Below are 17427 nucleotides of genomic sequence, written 5' to 3' on the forward strand. Positions count from 1 at the left end.
CAAACCACTACAGACCATAATAGACCACTATAGACCACTACACCACTACAAAGTCAGTGGGGTCAGTCTCCCCTCGGCACCAGCTGACTGTGGTTCACTGAAGCTTACTCCACAGTACACACAAAGAAGAATCCAGCCCCGGTCAGCTTGTACAGACAGGGGTTCCAAAAATAGCCTCTTGTTGGCTAGAGTTCCAAAAATAAGAACTTTCCCTTTAATTAAAGGAGGAGGAGAAATTGGAGGAGCTCGTTTGACATCTTCCTCTGGTTTCTGGCTTCGGCAGACAGACGGTCCATGCTCACAAGATAGTGTGTTGTCCTAGACCTGGACCATACACTGTAAAAAAGAAAACTGTCAAAAGACGGTAAATGTCTGGCAGCAACAGTTGTCAAATACTTACTGTCAAATTACAGTCAAATCAAATACAGTTACAGATGACAACCTTTATTTAATGGTTCATATTTTGATCAAAGGTAATTTACTGTATTTCTATGACATTTACACTTAAAGTAGAAAAACAAAAGTAATCTGTAAAATAATACAGTGAATTTCCTGTGATTAAATATATATATATTTTTACAGTGTAGGTGTAACGGAGGTACCGCGTATCTATCCACAGTCACGATGGACTGTGTATAGTGAAGTGGCTGTGGACGTTAAGGGGTACTGCAAGTAAACTCACTCCCCAGAGGCCTCCAGACCCATTACTTAGAAGTGAATTCATCTCTTGGTCTAGTAGTGGTCTGTGATGCCGCCCGCGGCGCGCGAGACCGGGGTTCAACTCCGACTCGGGGCATGTCAAATGAAACCGGTTTCATAGGGTCGAGTTAAGTGGAGTCACATTGTCTCTTTAACCCTTTAAGGTGTGAGTTTTTTTAGTTGTATTTACTATCTTAGAATTCTACCACTCTATAGACAATTTCAGCTTGGCAACATAAACACGTTGTTCAATACTGTAAACATAAACATTAAAGATAATATTCAGACCTCTTATTAACACTGGCCCTGATGTTGCTGACATGGTCGTGTCAAGATTTAAATCGTGTGCTTTAGCAGAGACGCTCTTATCAGTATTTCACTCAGCAGTTCACTCAGCATTAAAAAACAAACAAACATAGAAATCGACTAATTTACTTAGAAAATCGTTGCCGATCCAATTGATGGATGACTCCACTTAGGAGGAGACAGGTGGATTAGAGATTTTAAGAGATTGTTTTTGTCTAAAATGAGTTTAATTAGATACAACACTGTGTAGTGTTTCAACACATATTTTATAAGAGTGTTCTCTGAACATCTCTCTCTGAAACACATCTTTATCAGAGTGTTCTCTGAACATCTCTCTCTGAAACACATCTTTATCAGAGTGTTCTCTGAACATCTCTCTCTGAAACACATCTTTATCAGAGTGTTCTCTGAACATCTCTCTCTGAAACACATCTTTATCAGAGTGTTCTCTGAACATCTCTCTCTGAAACACATCTTTATCAGAGTGTTCTCTGAACATCTCTCTCTGAAATACATCTTTATCAGTGTTCTCTGAACATCTCTCTCTGAAACACATCTTTATCAGAGTGTTCTCTGAACATCTCTCTCTGAAACACATCTTTATCAGAGTGTTCTCTGAACATCTCTCTCTGAAACACATGTATCAAGCTAGTTCTCTTTCTCTTTCTCTTGTGTGTGTGTGTGTGTGTGTGTGTGTGTGTGTGTGTGTGTGTGTGTGTGTGTGTGTGTGTGTGTGTGTGTGTGTTTGTGTGTGTGTGTGTTTGACATGGAGACACACACACACACACACACACAAGAGAAAGAGAAAGAGAACGAGATTAACTAGCTTGATACATCAGAACTGTTAACGCTAACCATATACATTCTCTATGAGTGTAGTGAATAATACCAATATTGATCGTTTTAGGTGATCTGAACATCCTGTTGTGCTTGGATTCCTTTACATTGATTTTCATCCGAATTATTTTTTACATCAGTGCTTTCTTTATTATGAATATAAACGCGTTGAAATAGACGTGTGACTCTATTGGAAGCTGGATGATCCTCTGCTGCACGTCTCCCTCTGTGTGATTCACCCGCAGGTGGTTTTCACACGTCGTTGGTGTCCTGCCCAATCAATTTAACGTCCTCCATTGTCACCGACTGCCAATTTCGCCTGGTTTTGTGATCGACGACGTCCCCAAGGTGTCGAAAATGGTCCTCGCCTTGAGGCTGAGCCAAACCATATAGCATGGGCTTCGGATAAGCATGGTTTCCCTCTCGCTCTCTGTCTCTTTTCAACCACCTGGAGAATGACACCACTGTCACTGTGGTGTCTTTCAGCCTGTGGCCATGTGGTGTATTTCAGACTGTGGCCATGTGGTGTATTTCAGACTGTGGCCATGTGGTGTATTTCAGCCTGTGGCCATGTGGTGTATTTCAGCCTGTGGCCATGTGGTGTATTTCAGCCTGTGGCCATGTGGTGTATTTCAGCCTGTGGCCATGTGGTGCTCTGCACACTGTGCTGTATTTCAGACAGACTGTGATTGATTGATTGATTGATTGATTTTATTTGACATAATAAAATACAATACACAGGTCCATACAGTATAAAAATATATCAGGATAGCGCAAGACAGTCCTTAGACTTATTTCCATTGCGGTCCCAGGATAAGGCAGGCAGAGCAAAAAGAGGGACATGCACAGTGTATGCTACTCCTCCTACTTGATAACCCGGAGTCAATCACACACCTACTCAATTAACCATAACAAGTACAACAATAATATAAAAAGTACATAAAAAACAGATCATCTTAATATCAGACTCAAAGCTACAGGCTACACTACCCCTAAGTTGCTCAGCAACCATTTTCCAGTTGGTTTTTGAACCCATTCAAGGACTGGGCAGATTTTATTTCACTGGGGATACTGATATAGTGGATACTGTCACTGAGAGTTCAAGCTGCTGCGGTGAAAAGATGCGACAGGCTGCCTCCTCGTGTACCGGAGGGGACACGTGATGCAAGGCTTCTATCCTCACTACAGCCGACCAGTGGGAGGCATAGTCTAGCAAAGTTCAAGACAGGGGAGGGAAGAATTGGAAATACGAAATTGGGATGGGAGAAAAATAGAAAATGGGGAGAAAAAAGTGGCTACAAAAATAAAGTACCTCAAACACTTTGATCTCTCGGGGCACAGAGGACCGGTTTGCAGTGATTGGCCGCGATTACAAGATGATCTGTGAATATCGCAAAATACTGGGGGAACTGTGCCAATGAAGACACCGGTCTCTGGTGCTGTGTGGTGGACCTTGAAGGACATGTCTGTTGTGTCTCCTCCTCTCCTGCAGGTGGCGCTCAGCGGCACCGAGGATAACTTCGTCCTGCGCGGCCTCAGGTCCTCTGCCGAGTACGAAGTGATGCTGACCGCCGTGTTCAAAGACGAGTCGGAGAGCGACACCATCTCTGTCACGGAGACCACGCGTGAGAAACATACGACTGACTCAACTAAGAGTCTCTCTAAGAGGCATTTTCTCTTTTAGACAGAGTAACATTTTGCAGAACCTATGTGTACAGAAAGTTACATGATTATCGTGGTTGTAGGTTTTGATGATTAAACTATAGTCCAATTAGATTCTGTTATATTTAACTTTGTATCCCGTGGAATTAATTTGATTACTAGGCTACTGAACTGGAATAATCCAATGGATTATGTTACTGTTTTCAGTAATCTGTCACAGATTGTCCTGTGATAACATTCCAGAGTCTGTGAAATGTAACCATTCAGTTTACACACAGCTGTTTTCAATTTGTTACAATTACAGTTACAATTACAGTTACAGTTACAATTACAGTTACAGTTACAGTTACAGTTACAATTACAGTTACAGTTACAGTTACAATTACAGTTACAGTTACAATTACAGTTACAGTTACAATTACAGTTATAGTTACAGTTACTATTATTCTAAGCACAGTCAGTGTGAGTGGTTCTAGACCTTTTCAGACTCGAAGCATTCTGATTGGGCCCATGTTGTTACGGTGGTGTCATATAACAACTATAAGTGTTTAGCTGACAGGAAATTAACGTTTGCCCAAGCTGTTTCCTAGCAACTCAATTCCAATGAAATTACATAATAGATTAGATAGATTTAATCGTTGTTTATCCAGACTTGTCTCATTGGTGGGGGGGGGGGGGGGGTTCAGAGGGATTGCTTTACATTTCCGGTAAATAGCTTAATTATTTATTTACAGAGGTGTTTCTGTGTCTAATTAGCAACGTTGTTTTCTCTCTCTGTGTGTTCTCTCAGTGGCCAGGACAACAACCGTTGCTATGACAACCCCAGGTATTGATCCCAGCTGTTCTAACTGCTTTTTCTTCCCTTGAGTTAAGAGTGTAACAAATGCAAATGACCAGGTACACACAGTGACATAGATGCAAAGCATCCTGGGATAGATTGAACTGTTCTTGCACAAGCCGCCACTAGGGGCAGAGTGGCTAAGTGTGAGTGAGTTACTGGATGAATGAGTTAGTGGAGTTAGTGACATTACTGCTCATAGAGGTGATTCACATCTAAAAACCACTGCCCTAATTCTGTTGTGATGCGTTAAACCAGTGGATTATCAAATACCGTAAAGCCAAGGCCCTTAGAGACGCCTGTCCCTTCTACTGGCCGGGTGTGGCCCCACGTTTTGACAAGTAAAGGCCCTTAGAGACGCCTGTCCCTTCTACTGGCCGGGTGTGGCCCCACGTTTTGACAAGTAAAGGCCCTTAGAGACGCCTGTCCCTTCTACTGGCCGGGTGAAGTCCCAAGTAAAGGCCGCTCTCAATTAGAAGCCTGGTTTATATTCATTGTTTATCTGGTTGCTATTGATGCTGCAAATCAGATTATTATGATTTTCACTTCGCCGTGGCAACAGAGACAGAGAACATGACCTAGAAGACGGTGAACGGGCCAGACTGCGCGGAGGAAGCTCATTAACAGCTAGAGTGAGCTGCACTGTAGGGTCATACTGTCTGCTGAACATAATTACCTGTGTAATAAAAGATCATTAGCCAGCAGCTAATGGGGGGGAGGCTGGGCGCTGCCCGTGGTGCTGAACTGGACAGCAGCTCTGTTTGTGGGGGAGGCTGGGGGCTGCCCCTGGTGCTGAACTGGACAGCAGCTCTGTTTGTCGGGGAGGCTGGGGGCTGCCCCTGGTGCTGAACTGGACAGCAGCTCTGTTTGTGGGGGGGAGGCTGGGGGCTGCCCCTGGTGCTGAACTGGACAGCAGCTCTGTTTGTGGGGGAGGCTGGGGGCTGCCCCTGGTGCTGAACTGGACAGCAGCTCTGTTTGTGGGGGAGGCTGGGGGCTGCCCCTGGTGCTGAACTGGACAGCAGCTCTGTTTGTGGCGGGGAGGCTGGGCGCTGCCCGTGGTGCTGAACTGGACAGCAGCTCTGTTTGTGGCGGGGAGGCTGGGCGCTACCCGTGGTGCTGAACTGGACAGCAGCTCTGTTTGTGGGGGAGGCTGGGCGCTGCCCGTGGTGCTGAACTGGACAGCAGCTCTGTTTGTGGGGGAGGCTGGGCGCTGCCCCTGGTGCTGAACTGGACAGCAGCTCTGTTTGTGGGGGAGGCTGGGCGCTGCCCGTGGTGCTGAACTGGACAGCAGCTCTGTTTGTGGCGGGGAGGCTGGGCGCTGCCCGTGGTGCTGAACTGGACAGCAGCTCTGTTTGTGGCGGGGAGGCTGGGCGCTGCCCCTGGTGCTGAACTGGACAGCAGCTCTGTTTGTGGGGGAGGCTGGGCGCTGCCCCTGGTGCTGAACTGGACAGCAGCTCTGTTTGTGGGGGAGGCTGGGCGCTGCCCGTGCTGGACAGTTAAAGGCAACTGAAAAAGAAAGTCTCATTTCTCTCGGAGGGAGATCAAATGAATGATTACAAGTGCTATTCATACTGGTTTAAATGCACAAGTGCTATTCATACTGGTTTAAATAAACAAGTGCTATTCGTACTGGTTTAAATGAACAAGTGCTATTCATACTGGTTTAAATAAACAAGTGCTATTCATACTGGTTTAAATAAACAAGTTATATTCATACTGGTTTAAGTAAACAAGTGCTACACTTTGTCTGCATCAGAGGAGATGTTTGTTCTCATAACTGACCTGATTAAATGGAGGTTAATTTAAAGAAATAAATCATAATAAAATAGGGGCGTCGTCATCGCCGGCCAGGTGCAGATAATCAAGTGTGACCTGCTTCGTTTTCAGAACAGCCCTTTTAAGAAAGTAGAGACTCTGCAGCTTCTGTACAAAGGGTTAAATAACACTCCCATGGGATCCTGGGTAATCTGTGGAGGTAGGCGGCTGGGGTTGGCCGAGGACACAGGCTTTGTAGAATCATAATAAAATAGGGGCGTCGTCATCGCCGGCCAGGTGCAGATAATCAAGTGTGACCTGCTTCGTTTTCAGAACAGCCCTTTTAAGAAAGTAGAGACTCTGCAGCTTCTGTACAAAGGGGTTAAATAACACTCCCATGGGATCCTGGGTAATCTGTGGAGGTAGGCGGCTGGGGTTGGCCGAGGACACAGGCTTTGTAGAGGACTGTGTGTGTGTGTGTGTGTGTGTGTGTGTGTGTGTGTGTGTGTGTGTGTGTGTGTGTGTGTGTGTGTGTGTGTGTGTGTGTGTGTGTGTGTGTGTGTGTGTGTGTGTGTGTGTGTGTGTGTGTGTGTGTGTGTGTGTGTGTGTGTGTGTGTGTGTGTGTGTGCACTGTTATTACGCTACTGTGCTGCATCAGTCTAGGTCCTCTGTCTGTCTGATATTGTGGTTGGATGCCACAAATAGCACCATGTATGGGAAACGCTGCAAGCTTTAGTTTTTTATCATGGAAAGAGAAATACTTTGATTATCATAACATGACTGTATGTAACAGTACACTGCCATACTTGTGTAAATAAATAAACGCAACCTGTGTTTCAAATGAGCACTTTCAAACTAGTGTGTGTGTGTGTGTGTGCGTGTGTGTGTGTGTGTGTGTGTGTGTGTGTGTGTGTGTGTGTGTGTGTGTGTGTGTGTGTGTGTGTGTGTGTGTGTGTGGTGTGTGTGTGTGTGTGTGTGTGTGTGTGGTGTGTGTGTGTGTGTGTGTGTGTGTGGGTGTGTGTGTGTGTGTGTAGCGCTGGAAATAAAGCAGACATGTTGCTTTCCTAAATCACGCATGTGGTTCTAGGTGTAGCCAAACAAATGAGATTGTGCCTTTTTTCTTTCTTTCTTAAAGTAGCAACCTTGTTGTCTCCTATGGTTACTTGGAGTTTGCCTGTATCGTTCTGGATAATCTATTTACGGCGGGCCTGTCTTGCTAATGAGGTGGGTCACCGCAAAGTAGTGTATTTGTTAAACACACCATTAAGTTGCCATGTGTTCTTTCTCAGCGTAGAGAGTGAGGTTGGATCAGCGTAGTAGAGAGTGAGGTTGGATCAGCGTAGAGAGTGAGGTTGGATCAGCGTAGAGAGTGAGGTTTGATCAGCGTAGAGAGTGAGGTTGGATCAGCGTAGAGAGTGAGGTTGGATCAGTGTAGAGAGTGAGGTTGAATCAGTGTAGAGAGTGAGGTTGGATCAGCCTAGAGAGTGAGGTTTGATCAGCGTAGAGAGTGAGGTTGGATCTGCGTAGTAGAGAGTGAGGTTGGATCAGTGTAGAGAGTGAGGTTGGATCAGCATAGAGAGTGAGGTTGGATCAGTGTAGAGAGTGAGGTTGGATCAGCGTAGAGAGTGAGGTTGGATCAGCACAGAGAGTGAGGTTGGATCAGCATAGAGAGTGAGGTTGGATCAGCGTAGAGAGTGAGGTTGGATCAGTGTAGAGAGTGAGGTTGGATCAGTGTAGAGAGTGAGGTTGTATCAGCACAGAGAGTGAGGTTGGATCAGTGTAGAGAGTGAGGTTGGATCAGTGTAGAGAGTGAGGTTGGATCAGCGTAGAGAGTGAGGTTGAATCAGCGTAGAGAGTGAGGTTTGATCAGCATAGAGAGTGAGGTTGGATCAGCATAGTAGAGAGTGAGGTTGGATCAGCACAGAGAGTGAGGTTGGATCAGCATAGAGAGTGAGGTTGGATCAGCGTAGAGAGTGAGGTTGGATCAGTGTAGAGAGTGAGGTTGGATCAGTGTAGAGAGTGAGGTTGGATCAGTGTAGAGAGTGAGGTTGGATCAGTGTAGAGAGTGAGGTTGATCAGTGTAGAGAGTGAGGTTGGATCAGTGTAGAGAGTGAGGTTGGATCAGCGTATAGAGTGAGGTTGGATCAGCGTAGAGAGTGAGGTTGGATCAGCGTAGAGAGTGAGGTTGGATCAGTGTAGAGAGTGAGGTTGGATCAGCGTAGAGAGTGAGGTTGGATCAGCGTAGAGTGAGGTTGGATCAGCGTAGAGAGTGAGGTTGGATCAGCGTAGTAGAGAGTGAGGTTGGATCAGTGTAGAGAGTGAGTGTACATGAGTAGCGTTAGGATCTACTCCCCGTGTAGATCGACAGTATAGTGACAGTACGACAGTGGCTCGGGAGGTAGAGCAGTCGTTTGGTAATCTGGAGGTTCCCGGTTCGATTCCCGCTCCTCCCCGGGCAGCGTGTCCAAGTGTCCTTGAGCAAGACACTTAACCCCTAACTGCTCCCGATGAGCAGGTTGGCACCTTGGATGGTCGCCTCTGTGTCTGAATGGGTGAGTGAATGGGTAAAATGTGAGGAACAAATTGCAAAGTACTTTGGATAAATGTTATATAAATGCACCATTTTTCTTTCTGTGTAAAGAAGCAAACCTGAACTCACTCACTGCAATGTGTTGTGGTTTTCATAACGCACACGCCTGGTTAAAAAGGCAGCCGTTGTGCACCTGAGCCCAGGAGTGTAGACAAGCAAGTAACGCTGGTAAATGTGTTTAAAATGTGACGGCAGTTTAGACCATGTGACTATGCAATGTGTCGCTAAACTCTAATCCCTGTGTGAGGAAACAAGAGATGACCTGTGGACCTTCAGCACGGCAGGTTAGAAGCGACAGGATGTTGAATCCAAGCGGACGGGCTGTTTTTCCAAGTTCCCGGGGCGGCGATTGGATTTTTAAACAAAGTAGACATGTTTGTTTTTAAAGTTTCTAAACTCCTCTGACTTCATTAGCTGGAGGCCCCTCCCCACGGCACGATACACTCCAGATGGGGCCCACAGATCGCCCCGGCGATAATGCAGTTAGAGCAAGGGCCTCTGGGTAAAGCCGGCTCAGTAAATACAATTCTACTGAATAGAGTTTGATCGCACACCCATCTGAACATTCTCTCTCTTCTTCCTTCTCACCTAACCTTTATTATATTCTTACTATGTGCTGGAAATGATTAATATAAGGGCATTTCTCAAGGACCACGCGTGTCTTAATTGCCCTGTTTCTCTATGATGTTGCTTCACAAACGGAACATGAGCAGTAAATCCTCGGGGCCTTTGTTATTCCCAGCGCCGCCGAGGTCTGTTTAGTAAATCAACAGGTTTAGTTTATGACATTCATCGGCTGATTTAGCGATCGCTACAAATTAAATTAGGAACATTGGTTATAATTTTGTCCAGAGGTCATTTCCCTACGGCTCTTAACGTTTTCAATGAGAACACGTGGCATCGTTTACCCCTCCTCGGGTGACAGGATTAGGGGTTCAGTTTACATAGAATATAAATACTTTAATCATCCAGAGGGAAATTTGGCATTACAAATGGCTCACAGTAAACATTTAGGTAGACAAATTGCCTAAGAATAAGGAATAAAAAAGCCTAAGAATAACATAATAATAAACTACGGTCCGGGATTCACATTTCACATTCACATTTCCTCTATTATGTATGTACAATCTAATATAAAATATACAGTAAAAAATACAGAGATCTACATTAAGTGTACAGTAAGTGTAATATTGACAATGTTGTTTTAAATGTAAAAGTCCAGGACGATGGTACTGTCACTCTGAAGGACTTCCTGTGCCATTCAGTGCTACATTTTGGAAGTGTTAGTCTAGCACTGAACATGCTCCTCCTGTCAGAAACAGAAACAGAAACATAGAAACAGCACAGTGCCAACCCCTCCTCGTGTGACAGGAGCAGGGGTTCTGTTAACATTTTTACAAATGTTCTTTCTCGTCTACCGAAGGCTCACTTTGCGTTAACCTCCACTCCTATTCACAGACGCTCTCGGTGCTCTTTACGAAATGAACGGCAGGTGCCATGGACTCGTGGTGCGTCCTTCTAAAGACACACTTAGTCTCCTCAGGGTGGCTTATTATGTGAGCTAGTGCTTCAGTTTAAGGTGCTTTTGAAAAGTTATCATATTTTGTCTCTATGACTACTGATGTTTCATAAAAACATGTGAGGCATTCGTGAAAAATCAACCACAACCATCACATTTGAGAATTTTTGTACAAGCTGCATAATGTAAACCAAGCTACATTTCCTTCTCAAATGTCATTCCCTTTACGCAAAAAATATTAAATTAGTAGTTTTTACATATCTAACGAGTAGTTTTTATAGATCTAATGAGTAGTTTGTATAGATCTAATGAGTAATTTTTAGAGATCTAATGAGTAGTTTTTATAGATATAACGAGTCATTTTTATAGATCTAACGAGTTGTTTTTATAGATCTAATGAGTAGTTTCCTCATAGTTTCAGCCTCTAGATGTCACAGAGCAACACCAAAACACTGTCTGTTTATATAGACTGACTTTAAAACTAGGCATCGCAGATCAAATATGACTCGAGATTTGGCAATATCATAAACATTTTGTCAGAGACAATATCATAAACATTTGGTCAGAGACAATATCATAAACATATTGTCAGAGACAATATCATAAACATGTTGTCAGAGACAATATCATAAACATGTTGTCAGAGATGATATCATAAACATGTTGTCAGAGACAATATCATAAACATGTTGTCAGAGACGATATCATAAACATGTTGTCAGAGACGATATCATAAACATGTTGTCAGAGACAATATCAACATGTTGTCAGAAACATATTTTAGGTTCAACTTAAAGCGGAAGAAGAGAATGTTGACAAGCGAATGAGCTTTGAAAACGGGAGCAGAGAACCACACCCACTAGCGGAAAGCCACGCCCACTAGCAGATAACCACGCCCACTAGCAGAGAGCCACACCCACTAGCAGAGAGCCACACCCACTAGCGCAGAACCACGCCCACTAGCGGAGAACCACGGCCACTAGCAGGGAACCACGCCCACTAGCAGGGAACCATGCCCACTAGCAGGGAACCACGCCCACTAGCAGAGAACCACGCCCACTAGCAGAGAACCACACCCACTAGCAGAGAACCACGCCCACTAGCAGCACATTTATCCAATTGGTGCATTCCACATGGGGAAATGACAAGTAGGGAGGGGCTACATGCACCCAATGACACACACTCACTGCCCAAAGGTTGACGGCCAGAAAAGTTCAGAGCACACAAAAAGAGAAAGAAAGATAATCCAAACTCAGATAGAGTCTCAGATAAACACACCTCCACACCCTGTAGTGGGTCTTAAGTGATGATTGAGAGGGAGGAGTCTCAGATAAACACACCTCCACACCCTGTAGTGGGTCTTAAGTGATGATTGAGAGGGAGGAGTCTCAGATAAACACACCTCCACACACTGTAGTGATGATTGATGATGTTTGTATGACCTTTAAATAACTCACGATAGAAGAGAAAAACTACTTAGTTATTCATCACAGAAAAATGAACCCTCACTTTATCCACTGAGAAATAAACGTTTTAAGTGTTCCACCTAACATGCAAATTATGTTGTGAAAGTTGCATAATGTTAATGATCGAATAAATTATCGCATTCATACAAATATCCATGAAAGCAAAGATAGATATTAATAATCATTGTGAATGGCCTGAATAGAATAGGGCCAACTTTTTGGATGCTACAGTCGTGTGCTATACTAACGTCTGCCCGGTCTGTCTCCCTGTCTCCCTGTCTCCCCCTCTCCCCGTCTCCCTGTCTCCCCGTCTCCCTGTCTCCCCGTCTCCCTGTCTCCCTGTCTCCCTGTCTCCCCGTCTCCCTGTCTCCCCCCCCCCCTCTCCCCCCCCCCCCCCCCCCCCCCCCCTCCCGCCTGTTGACTCAGTGGTGCACCAGGCAGTGAGGAACCTGCAGCTGATGGAGGAGACCATGTCCAGCTTGGAGGCGTCCTGGGAGCTCGACGACACCCGGGTGGACCGCTACAGGGTTTCCTACGCCAGCCTCAGGGGCGACCACGCAGAGGAGTCGGTGAGTGAGCGCTGGGTTGGGTTGGAGTCTCTCTCTCTCAGCCTGCGTGTCTCTGTTCTGTTGTCTCCCTCGTTCCTCGCTTCAGAATTCTCTATTTTCATCTGCAGCCTGGTGTGAACACACTCTCTCCCCTTCTCTCATTCATTTACTATCTATCTCTCTCACGCACGCACGCATGCACGCACGCACACATGCAGGCACGCACACACACAAACACACACACACACACACTCTCAAGTTGAGGACCATTCCAGCCCTGGTGCATTGCTGCAATTTCTATCTGAAGAAGAAAAGCTTAGTCATTACAGCCTTTTAGTTTGTCCAACGCTGTGGCCTCCTCCCCTCTCCTCTCCTCTCCTCTCCTCTCCTCTCCTCTCCTCTCCTCTCCTCTCCTCTCCTCTCCTCTCCTCTCCTCTCCTCTCCTCACCTCACCTCTCACCTCACCTCTTCTCCTTCTCCTCTCCTCATTTTATTTTCTGCTGTTGTCCCATGCTCTGTAGTTGCTACTCGTCCTCCTGCACACCGTTTTCGTGCTATAAACACCGACACTGCGCTGCAATTTCATACAGGTTTTAATGACTTTGTGCTTTCTAAATGCTTCTTCCGCATTTTGACGCCGGAGCGCTGTGATTGCTGGGCGCACCAGGCATGTGACAAAGCAGAAGAAGAGAAGAAGCCAATCACAGCGCTCCGGCGTCAAAAGGCGGAAGAAGCCATTTTAGCCAAGGCTAGCTCAGTGATTTTCTTACTTGTTTATAAAAATTATTTAAAATGTTTATTAGCAACGCCGAGCTTTCAAACCACCCCGGTTTTGTGTGTGAAACCCTCGTGCAACTGTGAGTACCTTTGAAATTTCTATCTGATCAATATAGAACGATCCATTCCTAAGTAACCAGTGCTTGATGGTGCACATTAACATGGCTAGTAACGTGGAGCCAGTGACTGCGTATTCAAGCAAGGCTTGCATCACAGTCACGAAAGGGGCTACTGTGTGCCCAGCTGCTTTTGAGGAGTTTAAACCCATATCCTCGTCCTCACTGTCCGATGTTGTTTGTGAGTTGCGGCCCACAAACTGCCTCTCTTACAGTGTTCCCTCTCTCAAAAGAGGCTTTTGACTCAGTTGGCTCTTTTATTCTTGTTTTGGTGCGTGCTTGTTTTAGTTCAGGAACAATTTTTTTTTTTTTTTTTTTTCCAGCTCCTTTTAAACATGCTATAGTGCAGCCACTAATAAAAAAAATACTAATTTGGACCCTTCTGTTCTCTAAAATATTAGGCCCATCTCTAAACTGCCCTTTCTGTCCAAAGTGTTGGAGAAAGTAATCTCTATCCAGCTGCAATCTTTTCTAGAGACAAACGACATCTGTGCCAGTGGGTCCTGGCCAGTGGGTCCTGGACTTCCTGACGGGCAGACCCCAGGTGGTAAGAGCCGGCAACTGCACCTCCTCATCCATCACGCTCAACATAGGGGCCCCCCAGGGCTGTGTTCTGAGCCCCCTCCTCTACTCCCTGTACACACATGACTGTGTAGCACAGCGGAACAACAACACCATCATCAAATTTGCTGATGACACAGTAGTGGTGGGCCTGATCTCTGCCAACGACGAAAGGGCCTACCTGGAAGAGGTAGAGAACCTGTCACAGTGGTGTCAGGAAAACTGCCTCTCCCTGAACGTCAGCAAAACAAAAGAGATGATTGTGGACTTCAGGAGGTCGGGGGTCAAGGACTACAGCCCCCTCAGCATCGACGGGGCACCAGTTGAGAGAGTGAACAGTTTCAAGTACCTCGGAGCCCACATATCCGAGGACTTGACATGGACCACACACATTGACAGTGTTGTGAAGAAGGCACGACAACGCCTCTACTTCCTCAGGCGCCTAAGGAAGTTCCAAGTCAGTCAGAAGATCCTTAGGAACTTCTACTCATGTACAATAGAGAGCATCCTGACCGGCAACATCACCTCCTGGTTTGGGAATAGCACTGCACAAGACCGTAGCAGACTACAAAGAGTGACACGTTCAGCCGAACGCACAATTAGAGGGGGGCTTCCCACCCTCCAGAACATTTACAACAAGCGGTGCAAGGGGAAGGCTAAGAGAATTATTAAGGACTCGAGCCACCCGAACAACTGCCTCTTTGAACTGCTGCCGTCAGGCAAGCGATACCGGAGTCTTATGGCGAGCACAGAAAGACTCAGAAGGAGCTTCTATCCCCAGGCCATCAGGCTGCTAAACGAACAATAATCGCTAAACGAACAATAATCACTATGCAACAACCATCAAATGCACACAGCACACACACCCACACGCACACACACACTCACTCAAACAAACAACACACTGCAGCACCCACTCTCCACACTTTAGATCACACAAACACACTTACACTTTATATTTATTGATAAAGGATTTGCACTACAACTCGTACACCTACTGTGAATTGTACCTAAACTGCACCTCGTCCATTTATGCCTTGCACTATATAGTATTGTATATTAGTACACTGCACAGTATTGTATATTGTATGGTAACTACGTCTACGAACATTGTACATATGTCTAAACTGAACACTGTGACCTTTTTTTCTCTTCTAATTTTTACTATGTTTTTATTTCATACTTATCTTGTCATGCACAGTCTCTGGAGCGCAACAGTAAGAAGCATTTTGTACAAAAGTATTCTGTACTTCTGTATGACAACTATTAAAGAAACTTGAAACTTGAAGTTTCAGTCTGGTTTTAGACCTCGTCAAAGCACTGAGACTGCTCTTTTAAGAATGTTCAATGACCTTGTTTTAACTGTGGACTCTGAGTGTGCTGCTATTATGGTAACATTGGATTTGACCGGTGCCTTTGATACGGTGGATCATAAGACCCTTTCATCCCGCCTAGAACAGTGTGTTGGCATCAGAGGTGCTGCCCTCATGTTACTTCAGTCGTACCTGACTGATAGGAGTTTCTCTGTTCATCTGGGTGAATTCTCCTCAAATGTGGCCCCTCTTACCTGTGGTGTTCCCCAAGGCTCCATCCTGGGTCCCTTGGTATTTTCTTTATATATGCTGCCCTTAGGTTCTATTCTACGCAAACATAATGTCTCTTTTCATTGTTATGTGGATGATGTCCAAATTTACCTTCCTCTGAAAGTAGAGTGCAAGGACTGTCTTGAACTTCTGCTAGCCACTCTTGCCGACATTAAACTTCCTCAATGTTAATGATGGTAAGACAGAGGTAATTGTGTTTGGGCATCTGGACCGTTTGGGAAACTCTGCTGGTGCTTTAGGGCCCCTCGATGCCAAAAAAAGTTTTATAAAAAGCCTTGGTGTCACCTTTGACAGTGATCTCAAATTTTACAAACAGATTGGGTCTGTAGCAGTGTTAATTTTGTCAACAAAAATAATTACTAAAAATATGGTCGTCAACAAAGCTTTTTCCCCCGACGACAACGAGACGTGACGTCACGTTAATGTAGATCATGTGACACTAACGTGACTAAATTATTTATGCATTATAGTTGACTACATCTGAGGACACAAAAATGTACTTTACAAAAACCATGACGAATTATCTCTTAATTTATGTTGACTAAAACAAGATGAGACAAAATTATTATAACTTTTAGAATAATTCACGTTATTATTTCAGCATTTCCCATTTCCGTTTCCGGCTACCCTACTAGTATGAATCCCTTTAGCGCTTGAAGTGCACTAAAACATCGTAATGACTTTTTATTTTTCATATAATGTTGGGTACATGCTCAGTAGAGTTAGAACGCTCCCAGTCTTAGGGGCTGTGATATTTTGTTACCACACTTTATGCACATAGAAGTGCGGTGGCAGGTTCGCTGTTAGCCGAATGCTCTGATGGAGGCCGCCATTTTAAGTTTTAAGTTTAAAGTGACGTCAGCGATCTACGGTACGACTCGACAGACAAAAGGGAATGTGTGTGTGACGTGTGTGAAATTTGTACAGTAGGTCCCAGTGAGAATTGCAATCAGTGTGTACTGTGTATTTACACTATCCTAATGTTGCTTTGTTGGTTAAAAAGAAAAAAAGCTATTTAAATCAGAATATGTTCCATTCCATGTCTGACTATTTCTGAATCTATTGACCATTTCAAGGAATGTTTGGTTACTATTGGGCTTCTTCTAGCCTTCTACTGAACTTATTGGGAATCAGCTGATAGGGTTTTGGCTAGACTATACTTAATAAATAGAATTGCATTATTTACAATATAAAATGCCTTTTTTTCATTAGCGAAAACTAGACAAAAATCATCAGTTTTCTGCGACTAAATCTAGACAAAAACAAAAAAGACAACACTGACTAAGACTAAAATGCTCAGACATGTAGTTGACTAAAACTGACTAAACGAAAAATAAATGAATGTGACTAAAAAGGAGCATTTGACACATGACTAAGTCTAAAATAAAAATAGCTGCCAAAATTAACACTGGTCTGTAGTAAAAGGTATTTTTTTCAGCTGAGGCTCTTGGCAAAGGTAAAGCCCTACCTCTCTCCCAATGACCTGGAGAGGGTCATCCATGCTTTTATATCGTCCAGGCTGGACTACTGTAATGCCCTGTATGTGGGTCTCTCTAGACCAGCTCTCCCTGCGACGCCTGCAGCTAGTGCAGAACGCTGCTGCACGCCTCTTGACTGGCACAGAGAGGCGTGAACACATCAGACCAGTACTGGCTTCCCTGCACTGGCTCCCTGTTAGTTTCAGAATTGATTTCAAAATTGCTATGTTTGTGTTCAAGGCCTTAAATGGTCTGGCCCCTCAGTACCTAGCTGAACTCCTCCATCTTTGTACCCCTGCTAGAGCACTGAGGTCAGCAAATAATTACTCTTAGATGTCCTGAGGTCCAGGCTAAAGACTAAAGGCGATCAAGCTTTTGTGGCGGCTGCCCCTAAAATATGGAACAGTCTTCCACTGGAAATTAGATCTGCTGCTCAGACCCTACAGAGTTTTAAAACACAGCTGCGTTCTGAGGCTTGGTAAGCCACACATCCCTGGTCGTGTCGTGATTGTTTTTAAAATGTTATTGTAGTTTTTATGACTTTGTGCGTATACTGTATTTTGTATTTCTTTTAGTATTTCTGTTTTTATATTGTACAGCACTTTAGTACAACTTCGGTTGATTTTAAATGTGCTATATAAATAAAGTTGACCTCTCCTCTCCTCTCCTCT

General features: G+C 44.7%; 1 protein-coding gene across 1 annotated transcript in view; it reads left to right on the plus strand.

Annotated features, from left to right (window-relative positions):
- Positions 1–12241, plus strand: part of LOC311248421 (collagen alpha-1(XII) chain-like) — a gene marked incomplete at both ends in the record, with an annotated part of 13613 nt that extends 1372 nt beyond the window's left edge. The window contains 3 exons of the mRNA XM_084339300.1: positions 3335–3467; positions 4295–4330; positions 12099–12241. Coding sequence (XP_084195426.1) covers positions 3335–3467; positions 4295–4330; positions 12099–12241 — 312 coding nt within the window. The remainder of the gene's footprint in view (positions 1–3334; positions 3468–4294; positions 4331–12098) is intronic.
- Between the last annotated feature and the right edge of the window lie 5186 nt (positions 12242–17427).

This window comes from Notolepis coatsorum (genome assembly GCF_963971535.1).
Source record: "Notolepis coatsorum genome assembly, contig: SCAFFOLD_2827, whole genome shotgun sequence".
NCBI classification, from domain to species: Eukaryota; Metazoa; Chordata; class Actinopteri; order Aulopiformes; family Paralepididae; genus Notolepis; species Notolepis coatsorum.